This window comes from Mesocricetus auratus, unplaced genomic scaffold, assembly GCF_017639785.1.
Source record: "Mesocricetus auratus isolate SY011 unplaced genomic scaffold, BCM_Maur_2.0 Super-Scaffold_100009, whole genome shotgun sequence".
Taxonomy (NCBI): domain Eukaryota; kingdom Metazoa; phylum Chordata; class Mammalia; order Rodentia; family Cricetidae; genus Mesocricetus; species Mesocricetus auratus.
In genome coordinates, this window is record NW_024429193.1 from 16,493,170 (window position 1) to 16,519,736 (window position 26,567).

Sequence of the window (26,567 nt, forward strand, 5' to 3'; positions counted from 1 at the left end):
TCTTCTGCGAAGTGGTGCCTGATGGTAAAGGGACAGGCTCTATAACTTAGGCAGGGGAGGCTAAGGTATAGCCCACTTGGCAGGAGCCAGTAGAGCAGAAAGATGAGTTTCCACCTATAAACCAAGCATAGCCAGGTTGTGACACAGGGGCAATAGTAAATTGTGGAGTTTTGTAGGGAGGGACATTGAGTAATTCTAGTCAGAAGTGAGTGAGGTTAGTGGCATTGGAAAGGTTGAGAGGAGGGCAAGAATCAATTGAGAAATCGGGATTTTCTAGGAAGGGGACATGGAAAAGTCGAAGGTTAAAAGAAGAAAAATTAAGAGGCTTTTGTGTGAAAAGAGATGTTTGAGATGGTTGGTGGAAGGACAGACACAAATAGACAAAGGTGAGTTTAGAGGCCTCCTGTGCCAATGAGGAGGCTGCTGCTTGTACACAAATCCACAGTTGCTATCCCCTAACTGTTGCATTAAACTGCTTGGAAAGAAAAGCAACAGGACTTTTCATTTGTTCCCAAACTATAGGTCCAGTCACCGATTTTTTTCATAGTATAAAAAATAAAGAGCTGCTGGCATTCGAATGGACTTTGGGATTCTATTCCACATAGAGGGATGCTATTTCAGCCTGGACACATGGGGCCTTGCCCTAGATTATATGACAGACTTTGGTGATCCCCCATGGAGGGCCTCACACTCCCTGAAGAGTGGAGTAGGGATTACTGGGTGGGGGGTTGGTGGGGATACACATCACTCACATTGGCCTGAGCCATCCACAACATTTAACCATCAATCAATACAACACACCACAGACTGGCCCACAGGCCAACCTTAGTGAGTCATTTTCTCAATGAAGATTGCATTTTCTAAAATATGTCTGCAATTTTGTAAAATTAACAAAATATGCCAATACAATTCTCTCTGTCTCTGTCTCTGTCTCTCTCTCTCTCTCTCTCTCTCACACACACACACACACACTCACACACACTCACACACATTTGTGCCAGTTTGTATATAGATTTTTCTCTCATGATGCTTTTCTGCGCTCTCTCTCTCTCTCTCTCTCTCTCTCTCTCTCTCTCTCTCTCTCTCACACACACACACACACTTGTGCCAATTTGTATATAGATTTTCTCTCATGATGCTTTTCTGAATGATTCCACGGAAACATTATAATTGTAAATAAATCTGTTTCTCTGAAATGTCAATGGAGATGTGAATGAGACAAATTGCAACTTTTCCCTGGTGAGTATTTCTGCAGATGAGTAGACATGTTCAGAAATGACACTGCTGTCAGGTGTTCAGGTTTGGTGTAGGGTAGTAGTTTTCATGAGGTGACCACACAGGATACTTGGCAGTTGTTTTTATTGTTTATATTTAAGGTTTACAGGCTTATAAATAATGTGCATATACATTGTAAAATAGTCATCATAGTGAGGCTTGTGAACATCTGTCACTGTATAGCTACCTTTTTCATGCAGTGTGCTTCAATAGACTTCCTTAGCTGTCAGCTCGGACACTGTGTGATAACCCTTAACTTAAAATTGCCCTTGAATGAATCTATCGACATACACACTACAAAAGTGAGCCACTATGTCAACAATTCTTCAGTGAGCTTTTAATAAATGAGCTGAATACGTTCACCAGTATTTCACGCAGCATAGTTAAAACTTCATCAGAGGAGTTCTTTTTAATGGCGTCAATTTTTCTTGCTATTTGATTTATTTCAATTTTTAAGTCATCCACTTGCTTCCCAGCTCCTTCCTGATACATTTTTTCTAATTCCTAGAAAAAGAGATAGTCTATATTTAAGAATATACACTACTAAAATTTCATAATTAGCATTCATATATGTACATATTTCCTACACTTATAAAAAGATAGCATTTGACAAGTTTGTCCAAAACCTCACACTTTTGGACTGGAAGAGTGAGAGTAGCTACAACTGATATTTGGTTACAATTCCTTCGTTGGGGTGGAGCAGACTTGGGGCAAGGACAGCCCTGAGAACTAGGGGTAAAGCACAATGCCATTTGGGCAGGGGGTGTGGCTTTAACTCTCATTCAGTCTCAGGTTCTCTGAGCTGGGCCAACTATGAGTCTGTAACAAATGATGGTTCTGACTGCTGCCTGAGAGCAGAGCTGTCAAGCTCTGGGTTGGGAGAAAGACTGCACTCTACTCTAGGCTTGTAGAATGCACCAACCAGATTTGGAAACAGACACTGTGGGGTTCAGACTTCCAGTTCATTAAGATGACTAATCTGCTCATTTCAAACTGATATCCTGGACAGTTGTGCTAAGAATTCTTAGGAGAGCTGGACTGAGGTATTTTCATTTGGAGTAAAATGAAACTACTCTAAACTACACAAGAGCAGCCCCTGTGGATGTTTATTCTTTTCTTCACTCCAACTCTTTAGATCACTAACACCACAGAAGGTGGTGCATTTTTAGAATTAAGAGCTTCACCAGGATCTAGGCAGATTTGAGCTTTCTGCGATCACATGTCTTTGGGGGTTCTCTCTGGGATCATGATTTCCTTGGCAATGTCACACTTTTCCTTGCATGGTCCACCAGGTACTCCCATCACATCTGTCCTCACCTTCAGCTTGTGATTCAGCATCCTCTCCTGCTCCTTCAGAAGGTTCTCCCTTTCCATCTCCATCTTCCTCTGTATCTGGGCCATGTTTTCTTCAACCGTTCTCAAGCGAGCCTCCCTTGCTTCCTCTTGCTGCTTCTGTTGCTGCCTCATTATATCTAGTTCCATCTCAGCTGCCTCCTTCTTGGCCTGCTCGGCTGTCCCAAAATGGATTTTAGAGAGAGAAGAGAGGATATTCAGAAATGAGAGATACCCTCATGATCTTACAAACCAAGCTTATTACCCCATAGAAATTATCTGCATCTTCCTACCAGTGGTCATGATTCCATATGCACTGTAAATATACTGACCATCTAGTCATGCAACACCAGACCCAATTATGATTTTCAGATCTAGTTGAGGATGTAGGAGGGTCTCCTTGGTTGCTTTTTGGGGTGTTGGTGGTATTTTTGTTCATAAGTCAGAGGGCTTTAGAGGAACTCTTTTAGATCTGATTCCTCCTCTGTACCTGCCATGGCTTTCTGTCCATCAGTGAGGGCTTTATCTGACTGCAAGATGGATTCTTCCATAGTGATCAGAGACTTCAGGAAGTCCTGGAACACCTCACGTGCCTGGGTACCAGAAGAGAGAAAACTTTAAGTGGCTGTATGTGTTCTTTTGATGAAAGAATTATCATTCAATGAAATTACTAACCTGACTGCTTAGGTTCCTCACAAGGGAAAACCTGGAGAAGTTCAAGGCTCTGACAATGATGGTACAAATTGTTATTGATTTGGTTGTCAAGGCTTCTGTTAAACTTGTGATCACTTGTGCAACATTCATCTACCACAGTGGAGGAGACAGCTGATTCTACTGTCGCCACATCTTCAATCTCTATTGGTGCAGCACATAGCTGTACCACACCCTAGGAGAGGACTACAGAGCATGAAACCGATTTCTGAGGTTGCCTCAGGAGTGGCTAGGATCCAATGGGAGACACTGGGCCTCTTTGGATTTGGTTACAGAGGACAGGTGGTTGGTTTTAGAACCAAGGCTTTTGATTCAGCATCATATTTTCTGATCCTTATTTACAGGATGGTATAGAGCAATCTCTGGAAGTGCAAAGTATCTACAACCTGCAGGACTTAATATGAGCAACTGAATCTGCCTTACTTCAACCTGGACTAGCATAACCATCACCTCATCAATGCTTTTACTAGCAGCAGATGTGGCAAGGAGCACAACTCATGAATGCAGCCCAAAGTCACCTTGTGGATGAGAAAGCCTTAGCTTAGGCCCTCAAAGAGGGACGGATATGAGAAGCATCCCTAGATGTGCATGAGTATAAGTCCTTTTGTTTCACTCCTGGTCCATTGAATTACCCAACAAGTCTCATATGCTCACCTAACACAGCCTGATTTAGTGAACAAGCATTTCTAGAAATGAGGGAGGTATCTGCCACTGAAATTCACTGAGAAAGTGCAGAGTGCATTCCATAAATCGTATGAAACAGTGTCAACAAATAATTATTTATTACTTCATCTCCTTCGTCAGCCATTAACCAACAAGCAACTCATACAAAGCTCAAGAGTGCCACATATAGGTATCCACCAGGCATACCAGGTGTAGCTCCAGGAGGGCTTCCTGCAACTATGGAAGTGATCATCCCTAGAGGCATCCCGGTGACTTTCAACCTCCCCACAGTGTCACATCTTTCTCAAGCTCCCTCTGCCAACCAGCCCATAAATCACGGGACAATCGAGAACAAAGAGCAATAGCAAAGAATTCTAGAAAGTATTTGTTCAGAATTGTATGAAGTAACAAAAGGAATGTGATGCTCATTTAAACTGATTCTGGGCATCACTGATATTGCAGTATTAAAGCTATCAGAGCTAGAAAACTGAACATGGCATCTGCTTCAAGAAGACTAGGACATAAATTATTAATGATTAGCTTCTGCTATTCTGTGTTAAAATTTTCATCTATGCATCAAGTCACAAATGATGAATAGAGCTAACCATTTATTGGTCCCTTGGCCACAGCAGGTTCTGAGTAAGCTACTATGGAATGCTGTATCAAGAGCTCCAAATATCAAAGTTTTAAAACATTGAAAGGAAATCTCCACCAAGAAAACTCCCTTTGGTCTGCAGGAGTGGGTACCTCTTTTTGCCAATAGAAAGATTACATTCTGACAAGATGGGAGGACACATCATTTGCCCATGTAGACCTCTACACTTACAGGACTGGAGAAGTAAAGGCTCCTGTACTCAGAACCTCCTGCTTACCTCTGAGCAGGCAAGTCAGTTAGTTGTAAGTTCAGTAAGAACTTCTGATGACAAAAATAAATCCTGACCAAAAAGAAAGGGGGAGTGGAGAGACCAAAAATGTATTCACCTTTAGAAGTGGCTTGTTTCAGATCCTCAGCTAGATTACTGACTAGAAAAACTTGACCTAGAAGGGTTCTAGAAGAATAATTTTGCAGTTCCTTATGTCTCACCAATCACATTTTGTTGTAACTTCTCAGATATCTGACCATGAACAAACCCACTTTTTTAGATATTGATAAATTATTTTCTTCATGTGATACTTCTGCAAAAACATTTTTGATGAGCTTTTAGATGTGAATGTTTTTAACAAATTTGATACGATTTTTATGAGCTAATTACATGTTCTATTCATAGTCTCTTGTGAAGCATTGTTCTTTTGGTTTTCTTTTGTTTTGATTTGATTTGATGCTTAGCTTCTTTTTTTTTTCCTTTTTTAGTCTTTTCTATTTTTAAATATAAATTAGAAACAAAGTTGCTTCACATGTCAATCCCAGCTCCCTCTCCTTCTCCCTCCCCTCCTCCCATGAACTCCTACAAAACCCCCACCCCCCACACCCAATCCCCATTCCTTTCCACAGGGAGGGTGAGGCCCTCCATGAGGAGTGTCCATAGTGGGTCATTTCATCCAGGGAAGGGCTTACGGCCTACCCCAAGAGTCCAGGATGAGAGAGTATCTCTCAATGTGGGATGGGCACCCAAAGTCCATTTGTATGTCAGGGATAAATTTTGATCTACTACCCTCAAGGCGCCATAGGTCACCTAGGCCTCCACACTGACACCCACATTCAGGGGGTCTGGATCAGTCCCATGCTGGATTCCCAGCCATCAGTGCAGGAATCAAGAACTACCCCTTGTTCAGGTCAGCTGTTTCTGTGGGTTATACAAGCCCAGTCTTGACCCCTGTGCTTATCTGTCCTCCCTCTCTGACACTGGGTTCCTTGAGTTCAGTTCAGTGATTAGCTGTGGGTGTTTGCCTATGCTACCATCAGTCATTGGTTGAAGGTTCTATTTCCCAGACTCTCTGGCAGTGAGATTGTAGGCTGGCACTCCCCTGATCCATATCTAAAATCCACATATGAGTGAGTAAAAACCATGTTTGTCTTTTTGTGACTTAGTTACCTCACTCAGGATGGTTTCTTCTAGTGGCATCCATTTGCCTGCAAATTTCAAGATTTCATTGTTTTTTACCACTGAATATTACTCCATTGTGCAAATGTACCACATTTTCTCTATCCAATCTTCAGTTGAGGGGCATCTAGGTTGCTTCCAGGTTCTGGCTATTACAAATAATGCTGCTATAAATATAGTGAAACAGACAACTTTGTTGTATGAATATGCATTTTGGGGGTATATGCCTAAGAGTGGAATTGCTGGGTCTCATGGTAGTCTGATTCCCATTTTCCTGAGGAATCTTCATACTGGTTTCCAAAGTGGCACTCCCACCAGCAGAGGAGAAGTCTTCCCCTTTCTCCATATCCCCTCCAGCATAAACTATCATTGGTGTTTTTGATTTTAGCCATTATGACAGGCATAAAATGGTATCTCAGAGTTGTTTTGATTAGCATTTCCCTGATGGCTAGAGATATTCTTAAGTGCCTCTAAGCCATTTTAGACTCCTCTATTGAGAATTCTCTATTTCTGTAGCCCACTTTTTAATTGGATCCTTTGGGGATTTGGAAGCTTGCTTCTTGAGTTCTTTGTAAATTTTAGAGATAAGCCCTCTGTCAGATGTGGGGTTAGTGAATATCTTTTCCCATTCTGCGGGCTGCCTTTTTGTCTTGTTGACTGTGTCCTTTGCCTTACAGAAGCTTCTCAGTTTCAGAAGGCCCCATGTATTAATAGTTTACCTCAGCGTCTGTGCTACTGGTGGTATGTTCAGGAAGTGGTTTCCTGTACCAATTCGTTCAAGGGTACCTCCCACTTTCTCTTCTAAGAGGTTCAGTGTGGCTGGATTTATGTTGAGGTCTTCGATCCATTTGGAATTAAGTTTTGTACATGGCGATAGACATGGATCAATCCGCATTCTTCTACATGCCAGCATCTTGTAATGCCAGCATCATTTGTTGTAAATGCTTCCTTTTTTTTCGGTTTTTTCGAGACAGGGTTTCTCTGTATTGTTTTTTGGAGCCTCTTCTGGAACTCGCTGGGTAGACCAGGCTTGGTCTCCAACTCACAGAGATCCACCTGCCTCTGCCTCCGGAGTGCTGGGATTAAAAGCATGCGCCACCACCGCCGAGCCAGATGCTTCTTTTTTTATTGAACATTTTTAGCTTCTTTGTCAAAGATCAGATGTTCATACGTATATGGGTTAATATTGGTGTGTTCAATTCGATTCCATTGGTCTACCTGTCTATTTTTGTGCCAATACCAAGCTGTTTTCAGGACTATAGCTCTATAATAGAGCTTGAAATCAGGGATGGTGATGCCTCCAGACATTGTTTTGTTAATAGGTTTGTTTTGGCTATCCTGGGTCTTTTGTTTTTCCATGTAAAGTTGATTGCTATTCTTCCAAGGTCTGTGAAGAATTGTGCTGGGATTTTAATGAGGATTGCACTGAATCTGTACATTGCTTTTGGCAAGATTGCCAGTTTTTACTACATTGAACCTACCTATCCAAAACATGGGAGATCATTCCATTTTCTGATGTCTTCTTTAATTTCTTTCTTTAAAGATTCAAAGTTCTTCCCATACAGGTCTTTACCTTGTTTGGTTAACGTTATTCCAAGATATTTTATGTTGTTTGTAGCCATTGTAAAGGGTGATGTTTCTCTGATTTCTTTCTCAGCCCTTTTATTCTATGTATACAGTAGGGCTACTGAGATTCTTGAGTTATCTTGTATCCTGCCACCTTGCTAAAAGTATTTATCAGCTGTAGGAGTTGCTGGTAGAGTTTTTTGGGTCACTTTTGTAAACTATCATATCATCTGCAAATAGTGAAAGTTTGACATCTTCCTTTCCAATTTGTATCCCCTTGTTCTCCTTTTGTTGTCTTATTGCTCTAACTAGAACTTCATGTACAATATTGAAGAGGTATGAAGAGAGTGGACAGTCTTGTCTTGTTCCTGATCTTAGAGGAATCACGTTAAGTTTCTGTACATTTAGTTTGATATTGGCTGTTGGTTTGCTGTATATAGCTTTTATTATGTTTAGGTATATTCCTGTTATTTCAGATCTCTCCAAGACCTTTATCATGAAGGGGTGTTGGATTTTGTCAAAGGCTTTTTCAGCATCTAGTGAGATGATCATGTGGTATTTGTTCCTCAGCTTGTTTATATGATGGATTGCATTGATAGATTTTCATATGTTGAACCACTCTTGCATCCCTGGGATAAACCTACTTGATCATGGTGGATGATTGTTTTGATGTGTTCTTGGGTCCAATTTGCCAGTATTGAGTATTGTTGCATCAATGTTCATGAGGAATATTGATCTGAAGTTCTCTTTCTTGGTTGTGTCTTTCTGTGGCTTGGGTATCAAGATTATTGAAGCCTCATAAAAACGCGTTTGGCAAAGACCCTTCTGCTTCTATTGCATTGAATACTTTGAGAAGAATTGGTATAAGCTGTTCTTTGAATTTCTGATAGAATTCTGAGGCCATCTGGACCTGGGTTTTTTTTTTTTTAGGTTGGGAGACTTTTGATGACTGCTTCTGTTTCTCTAGGGGTTATAGTTGTATTTAAATTGCTTATCTGTTCTTGATTTAAATTTGGCAAGTGATAGCTTTCCAGAAAATTGTCCAATTTCCTTTAAATTTTCCAATGTTTTGGAGTACAGGTTTTCAAAGTATGACCTGAGGATTCTCTAGATTTCCTCAGTTTTCATTGTTAAGTGCCCCTTTTCATTTCTGATTTTGTTAATTTGCATGTTCACACTCTGCTGTTTTTGAAGTTTGGATAAAGGTTTGTCTAGCTTGTTTTTTTCTCAAAGAACCAACTCTTTGTTACATTGATTTTTGTATTGTTTTCCTGGTTTCTACTTTATTGATTTCAGCCCTCGGTTTGATTATGTCCTGGGGTCTGCTCCTCCAGGGTGAGTTTGCTTCTTTGTGTACTAGAGCTTTCAGCTGTGCTGTTAATTCTCTAGTGTAACTGTTCTCCAGTTTCTTCATGTGGGCACTTAGTGCTATGAACTTCCCCCGTAGCACTGCTTTCAAAGTGTCCCGTAGGTTTGGGTATATTGTGTCTTCATTCTCATTGAATTCTAGGAAGTCTTTAATTTCTTTTTTTATTTCTTATTTGTCCCAGGAGTGGTGCAATTGAGCATTATTCAATTTCCATGAGTTTGTGGGTTCTTTGTAATTTGTGTTGTTAAGAAATTCTAATTTTAATGCATGCTGGTTTGATAAGATGCTTGGAATTATTCCAATTTTTTGTACATGTTGAGGTTTAATACATTGCCACATATGTGGTCAATTTTTGAGAAGGTTCCATGTGGCGCTAATAAAAAGGTATATTCTTTATTATTTAGATGGAATGTTCTATAAATGTCTATTAAACCCAACTGGATTAGCCCAGACTAATATACCCAGCAAAGCTTTCAATCACTACAGATGGAGAAAACAAGATATTCCATGACAAAACCAGATTCAAACAATACATGTCCACTAATTCAGCCCTACAGAAAGTGTTGGAAAGAAATCTCCATCCCAACGAAGTTAATACACCAGAGAACCATAGGCAATAGATAATCCCACTTTACCAACAGGCAAAAGAGAAAAGATGGTGGAATCCACCACATATAATTCCACCACAAACAACATTGCCAAACAAACACAAATGAGCAATCAATGGTCATTAATATCCATCAATATTAATGATCTTAACTCATCCATAAAAAAACACAGGCTAACAGAAGACAAAACCCATCTTTCTACTGCATACAAGAAACACACCTCAGCCTCAAAGACAGATATTACCTTAGAGTTAAGGGTTGGGAAAAGATTTTACAATCAAACGGACCCTAGAAACAAGTGGGAGTAGCAATCCTAATATCTAACAAATTAGACTTTAAACTAAAATCAATCAAAAGAGATGAAGGAGGTAATTTCATACTCATCACAGGAGAAATCCACCAAGATGAAGTTTCAATTCTTAACATCTCTGCCCCCAAAACAAAGGCATCCTCGTTTGTAAAAGAAACATTACTAAAACTCAAATTACATATAAAGCCCCACACACTTATACTGGGAGACTTCAACACCCCACTCTCACCTCTAGAAAAGACTACCAGACAGAAACTTAACAAACAAACAAACAAAGGAACTAATAGAAGTTATATTCTTTTGTTTTTAAAGATGGTTTATATTGCACCTTTCTATAGGCACCTTTTCATTGGTGTAACAAAAGAAAAACAATAAGCTGTCCAAAAGAGAAAAATAATGACTATCAGAAGTCTGTTTGTTTTAGAGTAAGTTTCCATTTCTGGATTTGTTTATCATAAAGGTGGACCTTTACCAATCAATATAGTTTTTGTTTGGGTTTTTAAATATTAATTAATGTATTATATTTGCAGTGCAGTATTCTATCTGTATGTATCCCTGAAGTTCAGAAGAGGGCACAAAATCTCATTAAAGATGGTTGTGAGCCATTATGTGGTTGCTAGGAATTGAAATGAAGACCTCAGGAAGAGCAGCCAGTGCTTTTAATCTCTGAGCCATCTCTCCAGACCTCAATGCAGTTTTTAATAAAAAGTAATCAAAATTACAGCACCCCAAAACAAATATAATATTATAAAATAAAGCAATGTTCTATTTCATTTGAATTTATATTCTAAATCTCTTCTGAGGAAATGAGTATTTTTTAGTTATTTAGTATGACACAGTACTTTGTGAGTGTAAAGACTAGAATGACCAAGATACCAGATAGTCTGAGTTCTGTCCAGAGAAGATTTTATGGTTTTAGCTTCCAGGGGCAGCCGTTACCACTCTGGCTATGCTCTAGCTGTATGACCACACCCACGCTCATTCCTCACCTTCACGCCCTTCCTGGGCACTCGCTCATAGCCCTGCTCAACCTTCTTCCTGGCTTCTAAGTAGAGGCTGTGTCCACCAGGAACAGAGAAATCTCCACGTGAGATGCTCTCCCTCAGGGACTCCGAAAGCTTCTCCAGCTCAGCCTGGCAGTAACTGAGAGATATTACTTCATTCAGTTGCATGAAATCTTCCCTCCTTTCCTTTATGGTGACCTGCCATGTGAGTAGAAGACAAAGCAAAGAAGCTGTTAGAAGGAAGGTCTGACTGTAATATTCCTGGATAAATCAATGTGACAGTACCAGAGTGGACTGGGACAGGAGGAGGAATGGGGAACTTGCTTTAGCCCTGGTCTACTCAGCTGTGCGACTGCTGGAAACCTTCCTTGTTTCCTTGACCTCAAACTCACAAACTCTGAAAGTTAGGAGAATGAGCACAGAATCTGTGTTCTTCTTTGTCAGATGCATTGAAGAGTGCCCATGCATCAACAATGAAAGCAAAGTTCAACCAGGAGGGGGACACAGCATCCTTGCAGAATGTGCTTCGTGAGACTGAAAATATCCGCACAGCAAATTCGCCTGTCAGTTCTGAGTAGGGTCATTATGAACAGAGTAGTGAGGGTTTCATGGATTCTTTCAAGCAGAGTGAGGGGTGTGTAGTTAAAGGATGAAGATTTTATAGTGGATACATGTAAACTACAATTGGTCTGTAGTTTCAGGATAAATTAATTCATTTTTGTCACTCATAAGATGGTCAAAGAAAGATTAAAAGATAAACGTTTAGTGACAGGGTCTCTGGTCACTAGAATTAAGAGGAAGCTACTACAGTTCTTTTCCATGATTTCTTTGTTCTTTCAAGTCCCATAAAAAAGTGGCCATCAACCTTCCTAATGCTGCCACCCTTTAACAGATTTTCTCATGTTGTGATGACCCAACCATTAAATTATTTTCATTGCCACTTCATAAGTATAACTTTCTACTGTTAGGAATCATCATGTAAATATTTAATATGTAGGATATATGATATGTGACACCTGTGAAAGGGTTGCTTGGACCTCCCCAAAAGGCCTTATGACCCATAGGTTGAGAACCATTCCAATAAAATGATAGATACTCATTGTCTTTTAAATTCTAGCTAACATTGAGTCATTCACCTTATTCAATTACACTGATCCTTGAAAATTAGTTGTCTATAATGGATTTTATATAAGGGAAACCTGGGGGATGAGAAACAATGATAGATAGAATGTATTCTTTCTATTTTAAATATTGAATGAGCTCTCTGGGTGAAAGCCCACTCAACTCCTTGTTTTAGCTTGGTGCACACTGAGCAGAGACCCACATGCCTTGTGCTGCATCTCAGCAGCATGACCCAATGGATGCGCATTGTTTCAAGTTGCTGTTGAAAATCAAGTGCCATATTTTAACTCCTCGATCACTTTACTTTCCTAAGTTTGTGGAAGAACTCTGTTACCTATGAAAACCCTGCTTTCTTCAATGATAAGAAGGAATCAGCATGAGATCAAAATGCAGGGCCAAAGCCACATGAAAGAAAGGCAGGCATCAGTTAAGGATATTACCACAAGCTTCTCCTGGAACTTCCACAGCTCATCCTTGAAGGAGTGATCCATGAAGACAGCAATGGCTTTGTTCTCACAGACTGCATGTATGTCCAGCAGCTCCTGGAGTGTGTCTGTCGGGAACCTCACTTGCTGAGTCATCTGCTCATTGTAGTGGTCAGCTGCTTTCTGCACAGCTATGGAGTTCGCAGACTCAGCCAGTGTTTTTACTGCATTCTCCAAGCAAGGTACTGATCCATTCATGATGGCATCCACATAGGTATGTGCTAGAATCCCCAGCTCTGGTGAGACATGACAGTTAGAATTCATATCCCTATTTCATAAAGTTTTATGGTCTTCATTCTTAAAGTCACATTATACTGAAGACAACTTCTTCTCTTTTCTTATCTTCCTCTTTGCCCTCATGTACAACTTCTAGGAATCCTTTTTCATGTAATGGTATAACCTTTTTCTTGTTGAATTTGTTTTTTATTTTTCTTTAATTCACTACATTATAAAATTAACGATTCAAGCATTATCTTCAGATGTTCTTGGAGGAACATTTTTGCCACTGAAATTAAATGAAATGACCTCTTATGTGCACTAAATGCTAAGATTGTAAACCCCATTTCCAAGTGGAGTCCACATCAAAGAACATCTAGAATTTCAAGGCAGTAAGACAAAGGTTAGTACAAAATGAGCTTGTTAGATTCATGAGCCAGCATAAAGTGCCAGAAGGCAAAAAGAGGCCAGGGTCTGACCTTCAACAGACAGGATTATTTTAAGTAGAATATACAGTGAGATGCAGCCTCTCCCTAGGAGGAAACTGAGGAGTCTTCCAGGGGGAAAAGCTGCCTGTGACCTTTCATGGGGGTTCAGTGAGGGGGATTGGGAGTGAGGAAATTGTTGAATCCATAACCTACATTTCTCTCCTGCAGTCTCTCCTTCATAAAATGGTTTGCCCAAGGTGAGGCAGACTACCATGGGAGACAGGTTGTATTTATCAGGATTCCTTTCTGTGCTGACCAACAAGACTGAGCAAGGTCACTGGTAACTTCATAGGAATCCTGTTTTACCACTGAAGCATTCTATCAAGACCCACTTCACTATAGTCTCTGTGATATCACATGGGCCCAATGTCTAAAATCTACCTCTGGGCAGAAGAGTGACTCTACATTTGATTATAAAAACTATTGCATATCACTCATGCCATGCTGTTTAATTTCTGACTGACACAAAATAGGAAATATCTCTGTGTTGATTATGTTATTAGTGAACAAAGCCATATTCTTGCATAAATGATCGCCAATTGAAGTGCACGCTAGCTCTGTTCTGTATTTATTTATCAATGCAGTTAATTTTCTTATTGATCAACTGGTGTTTGTTGTCCTTGACTCTTCTAAGCAGCTGCTCTACCTCAGAACCTTCCCTTAAGCAAGGTACTCATGTGATTTGTCCCTGTCAATGGCCCAAACCCTCCTTTTAAATAAAATAAAGCTGGGTTTATTGAATATGTATCCAGCTAGTCTTAGGACCTTTAAAACAAGACTATTCTCTCTCCATTAATGTGTTCATCATCTATTCTTTGAACATTGGTTCTGGCAGGATTCAGTCATTATATGAACAACACATGATATAATTCAAGTAAATGGAGTGTTACTTGGTTTTGCAAAGCTCAGTGTTGCCCAATAGTACTTTAGACTGAAGAATATACATTATGCCTATGATTCCCATTATTATTGGCACAAGTCTTACATAGCTACTGAACACTCAAAGTGAGTACATGATTTGAATGTTTAAGTTTCTTTTAATCAAATTTCTTTTAATCAAATAGATATACATGTCTTTTGATGCCAAATTTAATAGTATAAATATCCAATACTCTAATATAGAAATGTTGAGAATAAAGACTCTCTTCCCTGATCATTATAAACTTTTTCCATACAGAAATCTTACTTACAAAGGCATTAAGTATTATCTGAAACCATCTGGAATTTTGCAAAATAGTTAAAAGTTGAGTTAAGGTCGATATTATATCACCCCCAAAATGTGTACTCTCTAAAGCTATCAAGAAGGACAGGGCAAGAGACTCACGAGCTCCGTTGACCTCAATACCTCCCGGGAGAGCTTTAGCCTTGGAAGAGCTGAAGATAAAGGAACAGAATTCTTCCACCTGCTGCACAAAGTCAGAATCCAACTCATCATCACACAGGCTCTCAAGCTCAGAAAGCTTCTTCCACTCAGTGGGTGGGTAGAAGACAAAGCATTTCTTCTTGGGGAAGAACTTTCGAATACAGAGCCGGGGCAGGTTGTAATTTTGATCTACTTCACTGGTACCTGGAGAGAGTAAAGCATATATAATCACATAGCTAGCCCGGTGTTAATGTGTCACTTAAAGATTCCTCCTAATAAAACGTTCATTTTGCTTCATGTTTTTGGTGCTGTGCATCTCTACAAAACCTAAGAGGGAGAGTAAAACAGTCTGATCACAGAATAGGGTGAACATGTCTCCATTACCAGGGAACATTTCCATTGCAATTGACATGTTAACACAAATACTAAACAGGAATCATTTCTTAGAAACAGCCTGAAACTCTAAAAAAGAAAAGCAAATGTGAGCACCCACATAAAGTGTAAATTCATGGGATTCCCCTCTGTTCTCCAGTCACCAATCTCTGTACCTTGCTTGAGCTTCAGGGAATTTTCCAGGTACTCATCTGCTGTGAGACTTTGTCCATCAGCTTCAAGTCTTAGGGTCACATCCCTCAGAACCCACACAAAGTCGGGAAAGAAGCTCACAAACTCAGCTGAGTCCTCAACTCTTCTGTTACAAGGTGAAGATCTTGCACTTATCAGATCTGTCAGCTCTGTCACATAACTGGGTAGCTAAGGAGAAGTGATGAATAACCAGAGTCCCCAGTCATCTCATCTCACATTGGTCTCATCCACCCCACACATGATTTTGCCCTGTGCTAACTCAGGATGAGCTCATTAGCTTCTATATGAGATATCCCCTTGTGCTGGGATTATTCTGTCTCCTATCTGTCAACACTGACTGTATCATTCCCAGGCTGCCATGTTCTCCATCACAGAAAGGATACTGCAGCTGGTCCATGGCCTGCTGGTTGATGGCTCCCATGCTGTTGTACACAAAAGTGCTGCTTAGAAGTATAGCCAGGGCAAAGATCCAGCAGTCATTCTGGCCGTCACCCTGGAAGTCAGAAAAGCCCTTTCTAGATGAAGTGCTCCAAAATGTGCCTCATTTTTTTAGAGTGAACTTATGTATTGGATTGTTAGAAAAAGCAAAATATAGAGCTACATTCTCGTTAGTAGAACTCACAGAATGTATTGTTTCTGATTAGTAATCACTCCTTAGAACTGATTGTACTTTGCCAGCTTAACAAGTTTTTTAATGCCCGTTGATGGATAGTTTTGATAAAGAGTCCAGATTGGTGAAGATTCTGAAGTCTTAGGGACTCTTAAAAGTTTCCCTTAATATAAGGTTTAATTGCCTACCATAAGAGTAATAATGTTTAATTTTTGAGAAATTATTGCATGTTAAAGGCTTTAAATTTAACTCATTTTTTCACACACCAATAGAATCCGTTTCAAGCATATCTATCCTCCTTATCATCTCTTGTCACCATCCCACCAACCTTCTTCTTCCAACTGGCCGGTCTTTATGTTGAAGGGGTACATGAGTTGTGTCTCCTACTGCTTAAGTAGGCTCATGTGCAGTCCTTTAATTGTGGGGTTATTTAACAGTACGTGGTCACCTTACTACTGGATACTCTATATTGCTAATCTTAGTAAATGCAATGTGCTGTAAGTCAGACAAAGACCTGTTCCATTCATTTCACTCAACAGCAGAGTGTACACATAACTCATATACCTTGTTGAAACTACAGAATTTGTAAGGAGAAGAGCTATTTGTTGAACATAAAGTCTCAGTACTGCAGTTCCTCGATCATTAACCAACATTCCCTGGAGAGAAACACTCACGGAAGCAATTCTACTGAAAGCATCTTTATACATCTGTATTAAGTGGATTAGTTCCATTAATGATGACAGCCCAGTCCCATGGTGATCATGGTCTCCCAGAATGCTGGCTTCTGACTGTCTTTTTCCATACTAGTTATCAAACTTCTCACCAGTAGACAGAAACAAAAGGCACATGGTTATCAGAGGGAGTTCTAGGTGCTCTAGAGACCATCAAGAGTTAAGGAGCTTAATCCAAACGCCCTCCTCCTTCCTTACTTTCTCCACATCTCCCAGGCCCTCTGTGTCAAGCAGAACTAGGGTGTGGTTTGGCTTCTTAGGATGAGGGACACACCACATCCAGATGCCCTTGGTGTGAGACTGTATTGTGGATCCAACAGAAAAGCCTGAAAAGGGCAGAGGAGAGAAAAGGGTAGAAATCCTAGCAGATGCTTCTGGAAATAGAAACAGAAGTTAATATAAATAAAGGTTAAAAAATGGGTCATCATGGCCAGAATTGGTGTACACAGGGGAAGTGTACAAGAGAACAAAAGTAATAATTACCAAAAAGAAAGAAAAGAAAACGAGACAAAGGAATATTCCATTTGCTTTGTAAGTTTTTCTGTCATCTCCATGGTCAGTGGCTGTTCACTGTTGTTACATGAATACCCTACTAAATATTTTGTAACTTTGAAATGTATCTATAGCAGTAGCCTCTATTCTGTACCAGTTTGCTCAACAAAACAGAAAGAATATTAAATTTTTAAAATAGGAATTAGGATAAATTGAGTAAACAGTATCTGGCTCTCCTTTTCTGATTGTAGCAAAGAGAAGTTCATAAAACTGATTTGCATTTTTAGATATAGGCAGCACATAAAGCTCTTTAAGGTAAATTAGTCTTAAATAAATTTCTTTCTCTTTTTCACTAAGGATTAGCAATTACCTTTCAGTATTCATCCTTGTTTTGAACTTTCTATTCTAATACCTTGTGCTGAGATATGACTGTGGGCGGACTCAGGGGAACTGGCACAGCTGTGTTGATGGCACTCACCTGTTTTCTTCCCAGCCAGCTTGTTCATCAGGTAGGATTTTCCTGTGCGGTAGAGGCCAACGATGGCCACAACCACCACTGGCTGTGTGATCGCGGACAGGATCTCCAGGGCCTTTTGATTAGGCTTCAGTTGTCCTTTCACATTCTCAATGAGACACACAGGGACTTCCGATGCCATGTCCATTGGAGTTCCTTGACTGCAGAGGAAGAGATGTGTTAAGGAGCATCCCAGGCTTTCAGATGAGAGAGTGATTCTACAAGTCAGGCTGCCTTTGGAATGCTCTGAGACTTGCCAAGCTACAAGCTGTGCACCAGAGAGAGAAACGTGATGAATACTTGTGTAATTTCATGTTGTCACAGGATACTTCAAAAGTAGCCAAGAGCTAAATATTTTTACGAAAAGGTTTTATCTGCAGTAAATAATTCTGATGACCAAAAGTACTCAGATAACTTACAGTAAAAAAATAAATTTTTTCTTTGAGATTTCTCATTGAAGAGTTTACAATAGTCATTAAGCAGAAAGTAGAATACCTTTAGTGAAATTTTTATCTATCATCTATCAATCTATCATTTATCTTTCATTTATTTATATATGTATGTATATGTAAGATATATATGTATTTGTGTATTCATCAAACTAAAAATTATTTATTATTTTTAATTCTATGCATATGTGTGTTTTGTCTGCATGTTTATCTATATACCACTTGGGTGCCTGAAGTCAGATGACAACAGAAGAAGCATCATATCCTCTGAAACTGATGTTTCAGATGGTTTTAAATTGCCATGTAGGTGCAGAGACTCAAACCCAGTTCTCTGGAAGATCAACAAATGCCATTCAACACTGAGCCATCTCAAGCCCATACAATTTATTTTTGTTTGTCATTATATGGACTCAGGATAGATACATTATTTGTGACTGCAATGTACTATGTTTGTATGTGTTTCTATTCAGTTTTCTCTTGATTTTTCTTTTTTTATAATAATGTTTTATTTAACTTTTCACACATGTTACTCTCAGTTCCCTCTCCCTCCCCTCCTCCCCCAACCCCCAATCCTCCAAACACCCCACCCCAGTCTATCCACCTTCCACACCCCAGGGAGGGTAAGGACTTCCATGAGGGGTTTTCAGAGTCTGTCCCATCATTCTAGGCAGGGCCTAGGTCCTCCCTCATGTGTCCAGGCTGAGAGGGCATCCTTCCACGTGGTATGGGTTCCCAGAGTCTATTTTACTCTCCAAGGTCCCATATATTGCCAAGGCCTCTTCTCTGACACCCAAATGTGGGGTGGGGTCAGGGGGAGGTGTCTGGATAAGTCCCATGCTGTCCTCTCAGGCATCAGTCTGGGGTCCACGCATTCCCCCTTGTTTAGGGCAGCTGCCACTGTGGGCAGCCTGGTCTTGATTCCTTTGCTCATTACTCCTCTTTGCACCTGGGTTCCAGGAGTTCAGTTTGGTCTTTAGCTGTGGGTGTCTGCCTCTGCTTTCATCAGCCACTGGATGCATATAAAGTAGTCACCAATCCCATTATCATGGGAAGGCATTTAAGGCTTTAATACCAGTTGGTGTCACTCTTGTGGATCTGTGAAGATGTCACTAGTGCCAGATCTCTCCTACAATTTAAAATAGCTCCCTCTATTATGGTATCTCTCATCCTTCTCTCCTCAACAAATCTCTTAAAGAAAGCAAGGATATCCAAGAAAAAATAATCAAACAGACGAAGGAAACAACTCAAACACTTCAAGACCTGAAAACCAAAATGGAGACAATTAAAAAACACACACAAACTGAGGTAATGCTTGAAATAGAAAAGCTGAATAAACATGCAAGCATAGATAACAGAATATAAGAGATGGAAGACAGAATCTCATGCACTGAAGACAAACCAGAGGAAATAGATTCATCGACAAAAAAAGCCTTAAACCCAACAAATTCTTAACACAAAATATTCAGAAAATATGGGACACCATGAAAAGACCAAACCTAAGAATAATAGATATAGAAGAATGCAAAGAAGCACAGCTCAATGGTGCAGACAACATATTCAACAAAATCATAGAAGAAAGCTATCCCAACCTGAAGAAGGAGATGCTTATGAAAGTACAAGAAGCTTACTGAACACCAAATAGACTGGACAAAAAATGTCCCCTCACCACATAGCAAAACACCAAACATACAGAATAAAGAAAGAATATTTAAAGCAGCAAAGGAAAAAGGCCAAGTAACATATAAAGGCAAACCTATCAGAATAACACCCAACTTCTTCATGGAAACTATGAAAGCCAGAAGGTCCTGTATAGATGTTCTACAAACACTAAGAGACCACAGATTCCAGCCCAGACTACTATTCCCACCAAAAGTCTCAATCACAATAGATGGAGAAAACAAGATATTCTATAACGAAAACAGATTTACATAATACATATCCACAAATCCAGCCCTACAGAAAGTTCTACAAGGAAAACTCCAACTCAAGAAAGTTAACTACACTCAAAATAACATGTATAGTAGATAATTTTACTTTATCAGAAGTCAGAAATAAGGGAAAAACTCATACACAAAACCACCACCAAAAACAGATCCAAAGCAAACAAGAATCAACAATTGATGGGCATCAATATCCCTGAATATCAATGATATTAACTCACCTATAAAAAGACACAGGCTAACAGAATGGATATGAAGACAGAATCCATCCTTCTGCTGCATACAAGAAACACACCTCAATTTCAAAGACAGACATTACTTCAAGGTTAAGTGTTGGGAAAAGATTTTCCAATCAAATGGACATAAGAAGGAAGTGGGTGTGGCTATACTAATATCTGACAAAACAGATTCAAACTAAAATTAATCAAAAGAAATGAAGAAGGATATTTCATATTCATCACAGGAAAAATCCACAAGGATGAAGTCTCAATTCTGAACATCTATGCCCCAAATATAAAGGTACCCACATTCATAAAAGAAACATTACTAGAACTCAAATCACACATTAAACCCCACACACTTACAGTGGGAGACTTCAACACCACACTCTCACAATTAGACAGGTCCACCAGACAGAAACTTAACAAAGAAACAATGGAACTTACAGAATTTATGACCCAATTGGGTTTAACAGACATCTATAGCACATTCCACCCAAACATAGAAGAATATAGCTTCTTCTCAGCACCACATGGAGCCTTCTCTAAAATTGACCACATACTTGGCAATAAAGCAAACCTCAACAGATACAAAAAATGGAATAACCCCCTGTATCTTGTCAGACCATCCCAGCTTAAAATTAGAATTCAACATCAACACAAATTGCAGAAACCCCATAAACTCATGGAAATTTGAACAGTGTTCAATTACATCACCCCTGGTTAAAGGAAGAAATAAAGAAAGAAATAAAAGACTTCCCAGAATCAATGAAAATGAAGGCACAACATACCCATACCTTTGGGATACTTTGAAAGCAGTTCTAAGGGGAAAATTCATAGCACAAAGTACCCACATGAAGAAACTGGAAAATAGTCACACTAGAGAATTAACAGCACAATTGAAAGCTTTAGAACACAAAGAAGCAAACTCACCCAGGACCAGTAGACTCCAGGAAATGATCAAATTGAGGTCTGAAATCAATAAAGTAGAAACAAAGAAAACAATACAAAGAATTAATGAAACAAAGAGTTGGTTCTTTGAGAAAATCAACAAGATAGACAAACATTTATCCAACCTACCCTAAAGACAGAGAGAGACATGCTAATTAAGAAAATCAGAAATGAAAAGGGGGACATAACAACAGACACTGGGGAAATCCAAAGACTCATCAGGGCATACTTTGAAAACCTGTACTGCACTAAAATGGAAAATCTAAAGAAAATGGATTTTCTGATTTTTCAAACTATTTATAAGAATAATTCTAACAACTGTGTGGAGACAAATTATCAGATTGTTTTGATCCCCCTCCTTAATCAAGTTGATTATGGAGCTACATGGCAAGTACTCTTTTTTTAACCATAGTAAATAAGGTTGCTTTACTAGTGCATTGTTTATCCAAACATATGACTTACTTTGGTCTCTCTTCTCTTCCTCTCTTACTCTCCCCATGCCCAAATTCCTAGCATGGTCTGGTTCAGTCTCCTAGACTGAATGAAGACTACTTCCTCTCCCTGATATGGATACTTCCAGACACTTCTGGTTGTTCTCTCTGTCATATCTACAACAAAACCTTCCTTTCAACCATACTTTGGAGCATGGTTGGATCCAGAGGTAAGAGTGAGGTGGAGGCCAGCAGAGATGTTGGCATGCTAATTGATACGCAGTTAGCCTTTTGTTCCAGTTTATTTTGTACCTGACTCTTGAAACCTCTCTCCTCTCTCTCGATTTCACTTTCCCTTTCCCACTCAAGGGCCTGTTTACCCTGCATCTGAATTATTATTAGCCAGCCACATGGTTGCTTCCATCCCGAAGAGGTCACCACCTAAGACTGAGGATAGTCACAGAGTTGCTATTTTAAAACATCTGTTTTCCTAACAAGAATTGAATCCAAGATACATATACTGTAGATGTAATCCAAGCTGTAGTAGACTTATTTTTCCAAACAAGAGTTGAATCCAAGTTACTTACATAGTAACACCATTGTAAATTAAGATTACTTATGCATAGATTTAAACTATCAGCCTTTTGCTGTAAGTTTTAAGATAACTTGTTTTTTCTAACATACTCAATGAACTTGCAAATCCTAAAGTAAAGTGTTTATAGATATAAATGATTTTCAATAGTGAGAAGTAGAAGGAGCTTAGAGACCATAGACTTTAAAAACTGTACAGCAGAGAAAGTTTAGACATAAAAGATATGGGGATCATAAAATCAAGGATACCTTTTGACCATTCCTTGAACAGTGCAAAGGCCAAGCTGTTTACAGTAAGATGGGTATGTCTTTAACCTTTGAGTCTGAGGAGGAAGGGAGAAAAGGCCACTGAATGTCACTGGAGGGAGGATTCCAATAGAGGGAGAGGGAGGGGTTTTATCAGAAAGAAGTCTACATGATGAGCTCTCAAGACTAAGAGAGGCCCTGAATCACAATAAAGAAGCATAGCAGAAGAGGGGAGAAGTGGCTAGATCCTGGAATCCAGAGTAGACTCTGGTGGGTTGCAGAATCCAGTGGTAGCAAATGATCAACACATACCTTAGGAGAGTCAATTTAGCAGTTTGGTTTGGTTAAGAGACTGGGCCCACTGAAAGGGGTCCATTTATGCCCTACCCAGAGGATTTTGACACCAGAGTATAAAGTGTGGTCATGACCACTCTAAGGAATGGCTGAGAAGAAGGTTTTATCGTAGATATGAAGGACAGAAAACCAGAGATATCTGGAAGTGTCAGAGCAGGGAGAGGAAGTAGCGGACTGCACATGTCACCTACACTAAACCAGGTCATGCTAGGTGTTTGGTGGTAGGGAGAGGAAGAGGAGAGAGAGTGCAAAGAGAGTGAGACAAGGGAGGGGGAGCCAAGCAGAGCCTGAGAGAGGATCAAGAGAGAGGGAGCAAAGAGGAGCAAGAAGGCCAGAGCCAAGAGAGAAGGAACCAAGAGGAATGCATGGCTGAAGTGAGAGGCTTGCCCAGGAACGAGAAGCTGGGGAAAGGGAAGCCCATGAACTGCAGACGTTTACATCAGGAGATCAGGCTGAGAAAGCTGAGAGGAGCCTCAGGTACTGAGTGAGGTGGAGGCCAGCAGACACTTTGGTATGCTGGTTGTTACCACAGTTAGTCATTTGTCCCAGATTCTTTTCAACCTGACACCTCCCTCCTATCTCTGGGTTTCACTTTCTTTTTCTCACTCAAGGGCCTGTTTACACTGCATCTGACTTACTATTTTTGTCTTCTCCTTAAAAAACATAACCAAGTTCCTTTCGATTTCTTACCTGCAGTTTGACTGAACTGAGCAAATTCCTTCAATGACGAGGACAATGAAATCCATGTCCCTTAAAACACTGCAAGCCCTAAGAAGGGACAATGCAGAGACGTTTTGACTTTAGCTTAGCCAAACATCTATCGGGGTGCAGTTGGACATAGACCCAGTCCCTGGGGACACACTGCTGCCAGGTAATGCTGCTGTATACCCTGAACTCCTGCTTCAGCTTAGACTCGGCTGGTTTCTATCAATCTTTAAAGGAGTAAGCTGAGGCTGTGACTCACCGCATGAATCTCATCATCCTACTCCCTCTCAAAAATACAGGTCTCTTTGGAGTGGGAGAGAGAACTGCTTTGGTGAGAAAGTAGATTTATTGATTATTTATATCACATTTTTAAAATAAATGAATATTTATTTATGCAGTTTCCAGCCTGGGTGTCTCTGTTTCCCAGGAAAAGAAATTACACTGGAAAAGGTTAACTTGTTTACTTATAGTAAAACATGAGACCCATAATCATACAAACTCTCACATCTGGAAAAACAGATGCCCAGCCATCACACAATGGAAGGAATAGCTAACTACAGTCATCAACAAGCAAAGAATCAGAAGTCAAAACAGGATGTAATGTTTCATCCTTTTTTTCACGAGTGCAGGTTGCTTGGTGCTGTGGTTCTTACATGGAGGGTCATCTCTAGTACCCAGTATTAGCAAGAAGGAGAGAAGCTCTTACCTGCTTTTCTCTTCCACTGAGGGAGGATTTCCACAACCGTTTGCCTCTGCCTGCTCTTCCTTTACCTCTGATGTCCTTCTGGGACCCAAATCACAGAAGAAACACATTAAGTACTGTTCTGTTTGTGAAAGCAAAACTATGTAGAGCCACATCTGATCTAATAGCTATAAAAAGATTGCGGCAAATACTGCCAGTAGACTGAGAATCCAGACATGATATCTTACCCCACAGAGTTTCCATCTGGGGAGAGACCCCAGAAAGTGAAGATTTGCGACATTCTGTGAAGGCTAGAAAGAGGACACAATCCATCATTTTAATGAATTGTCGACTTAGACACACTTAAGTTGTTTGGGAGGTTCTGTTAGACATGTAGCAAACATGTCAAAAGGGCATATCACATACACTGCACCTAACTCAGCACCTGGCTCTTAAGTACTTACTACTCTCTTAGGAGAAGCTCCTGGTAGAAAACAGGTGCTCCAGTTGATTGCTGGCTGATTCATGTGAATTGCGTAGCATATGCGTAACAATTATTTCCTCACAGGAACTGAGGCACTGACAGAAAAATAAAATGATCTGTTGAGTTAAGAAATCTTGTCTAGACAATAAATCCTCTGGAAATCATGCTTCTCTTCTCTTTTCTTCCCTCTCCTCTCTCCCCCTCTTCCTATTGCTTTGCTTCTGTTCTATTCATTCTCCATCTCTCCCTTTTCCTCGTTCTCATTAAGCTTCAAATTTAAGAGCAGGAATAAGAAGAGAAAACCTGAAAGCATGTGTGTATCAAAAACGCATTTTTTGATCACTTACTCTTTAGCTCTCTTGATATTCTTTCTAGTTGTAATCTGTTGCACGCTTCCCCCATGGGGGTCTGTTGACTGCTTGTTACTAGGGGCTTTTAGCAAAACATTTCTCATCCCCTCCTCCCAGTAAGGCCTGCATGCAAGTTCCTGTTTATTGTCTAAAAGCTAATTCCTGTTTTTGGCCCACCCTTTGCTGGAGGGCCCTGGAACATAGGCTTCTGGCCTTGGTGTTTTTCCACCATACCTGCCTTCGGTATATAAGGCTCCACTCTTGTAATAATAAATGCCATTCTCCTTGCAAGAATGAGCTACTGTCTTTGTCTTTATTTTCATCCTTAGCCCTTGGCCTCGGATCGTTATGAAGTATGGTAGCACTGTAGCTGTGAACACACTTGCAGCTCGCTACAGTAATCCTTAAATTTTTCTTACTTATTTTGCTAGTTCTGAAATGCATGAGAGAAAAAACAGCTCCATATTTTGAGCCATATTTGAAACACACTTTAATTAAATATTGGCCAGGTAGGTTCCCAGGGAATGGCCATGAGTCACATTTTGTTGGGGCTTGAAAGGTAAAACCTACAATCCATTGCATTTCCCACCAGGTCAAATCAGGAACAAGTATATGTCCTGATATATTTCTTGCCTACATACCTCCCATCTACATCTTAATAAAGCACATCCAGTGTAGTTGGCTCAAAGAAACTTGTATAGGGAAATGAAAATATGTGGCTTGTTATTTGCCATGAATTATAGCTCCTAACATGTTACCCTGCCTTTGTGCAGGTGGGGTTCACAGGTTATCTTTGGCTCTTACAGTTTTTCTCTACTCTTGCTATTCCCCCTCAATAGCCAACAAATTATGATCCTCTCTCCAAACCTTCCCAAACTCATGTCCTCTTTTTTATTGATCACTGTTGTATGCATATATGTCTTTATTCCTAAGAATAACCTGTCCAGTAAGTATATTACTTGTACGGACGTTTCTGAAGCTTTGAGACATCGTATCATATAAAAACAGTTATAATCTTGCATTGTGACTCTTACATATTCTAGGTGATAAAATAAAAGCCCAACATGGGACAAAGACTAGTGTTATAATCCTTTGATGATTACTGAAATTAACTTGGTAAGGATTTGAAGTAAAATTTAATAAGCCAAGAAGCCTATTGTAGGCATAAGACTATAACTGAGAGGCCTAGAGTGGTGGATCAGAAGTGAATACCCTGGTTTGGATCCCAGCACCCATGCCAGACAGTTTAAAATGACTGTGGCTCCATCTCTACAGCACCCAATGCGTCTCACTTGCAGGGCCACAGCATTCACAAACACATACCTACCTACATACATACATACATACATACATACATACATACATACATGCATACACACACACACACACACACTTAAAATATAAAATAAACCATTTTTAAAATGAATATAACTGAAAAAAGGTACTAGAAAGAAACCACAAAAGGAATAAGATGCTACATAAAAATAAAATGCCATCGACTTCAGACAAAGGGAGAGAATGAAGGACATTCAAAGAACAAAACATACATGAGAAACACAGAAGGCAAAATTTTTATAAAAGGCATGTGGAAGTGAACGCCATAGTAGAGAAGTGAAGAACACCTACTAAGTCAGTTTCACGTGAAAACACCCACAAATTCAGAATGCTATGTCATTTTAA

At 39.8% G+C, this 26,567-nt stretch overlaps 1 protein-coding gene and 1 pseudogene across 2 annotated transcripts; one reads left to right on the forward strand and one right to left on the reverse strand.

Annotated features, from left to right (window-relative positions):
- Positions 1–1,342: 1,342 nt before the first annotated feature.
- Positions 1,343–24,576, reverse strand: LOC101831921 (guanylate-binding protein 4-like). Of its 2 annotated transcripts, XM_040751682.1 has the most exons (13): positions 24,302–24,576; positions 24,078–24,155; positions 21,027–21,065; positions 17,451–17,647; positions 16,679–16,806; positions 15,523–15,632; positions 15,103–15,299; positions 14,516–14,758; positions 12,443–12,723; positions 10,866–11,078; positions 3,098–3,200; positions 2,593–2,786; positions 1,343–1,779 (listed from the first exon to the last, which is right to left on the reverse strand). In XM_040751682.1, the coding sequence occupies exons 1-13, from the start codon at positions 24,352–24,354 to the stop codon at positions 1,591–1,593; spliced, it is 2,025 nt and encodes a 674-aa protein (XP_040607616.1). In that variant the 5' UTR covers positions 24,355–24,576; the 3' UTR covers positions 1,343–1,590. The 2 variants fall into 2 exon arrangements, with proteins under 2 accessions (XP_040607616.1, XP_040607617.1); XM_040751683.1 differs by lacking the exon at positions 21,027–21,065 and having other exon boundaries at positions 24,302–24,575.
- Positions 3,305–4,346, forward strand: LOC101834575 (annotated as a pseudogene).
- Positions 24,577–26,567: the final 1,991 nt, after the last annotated feature.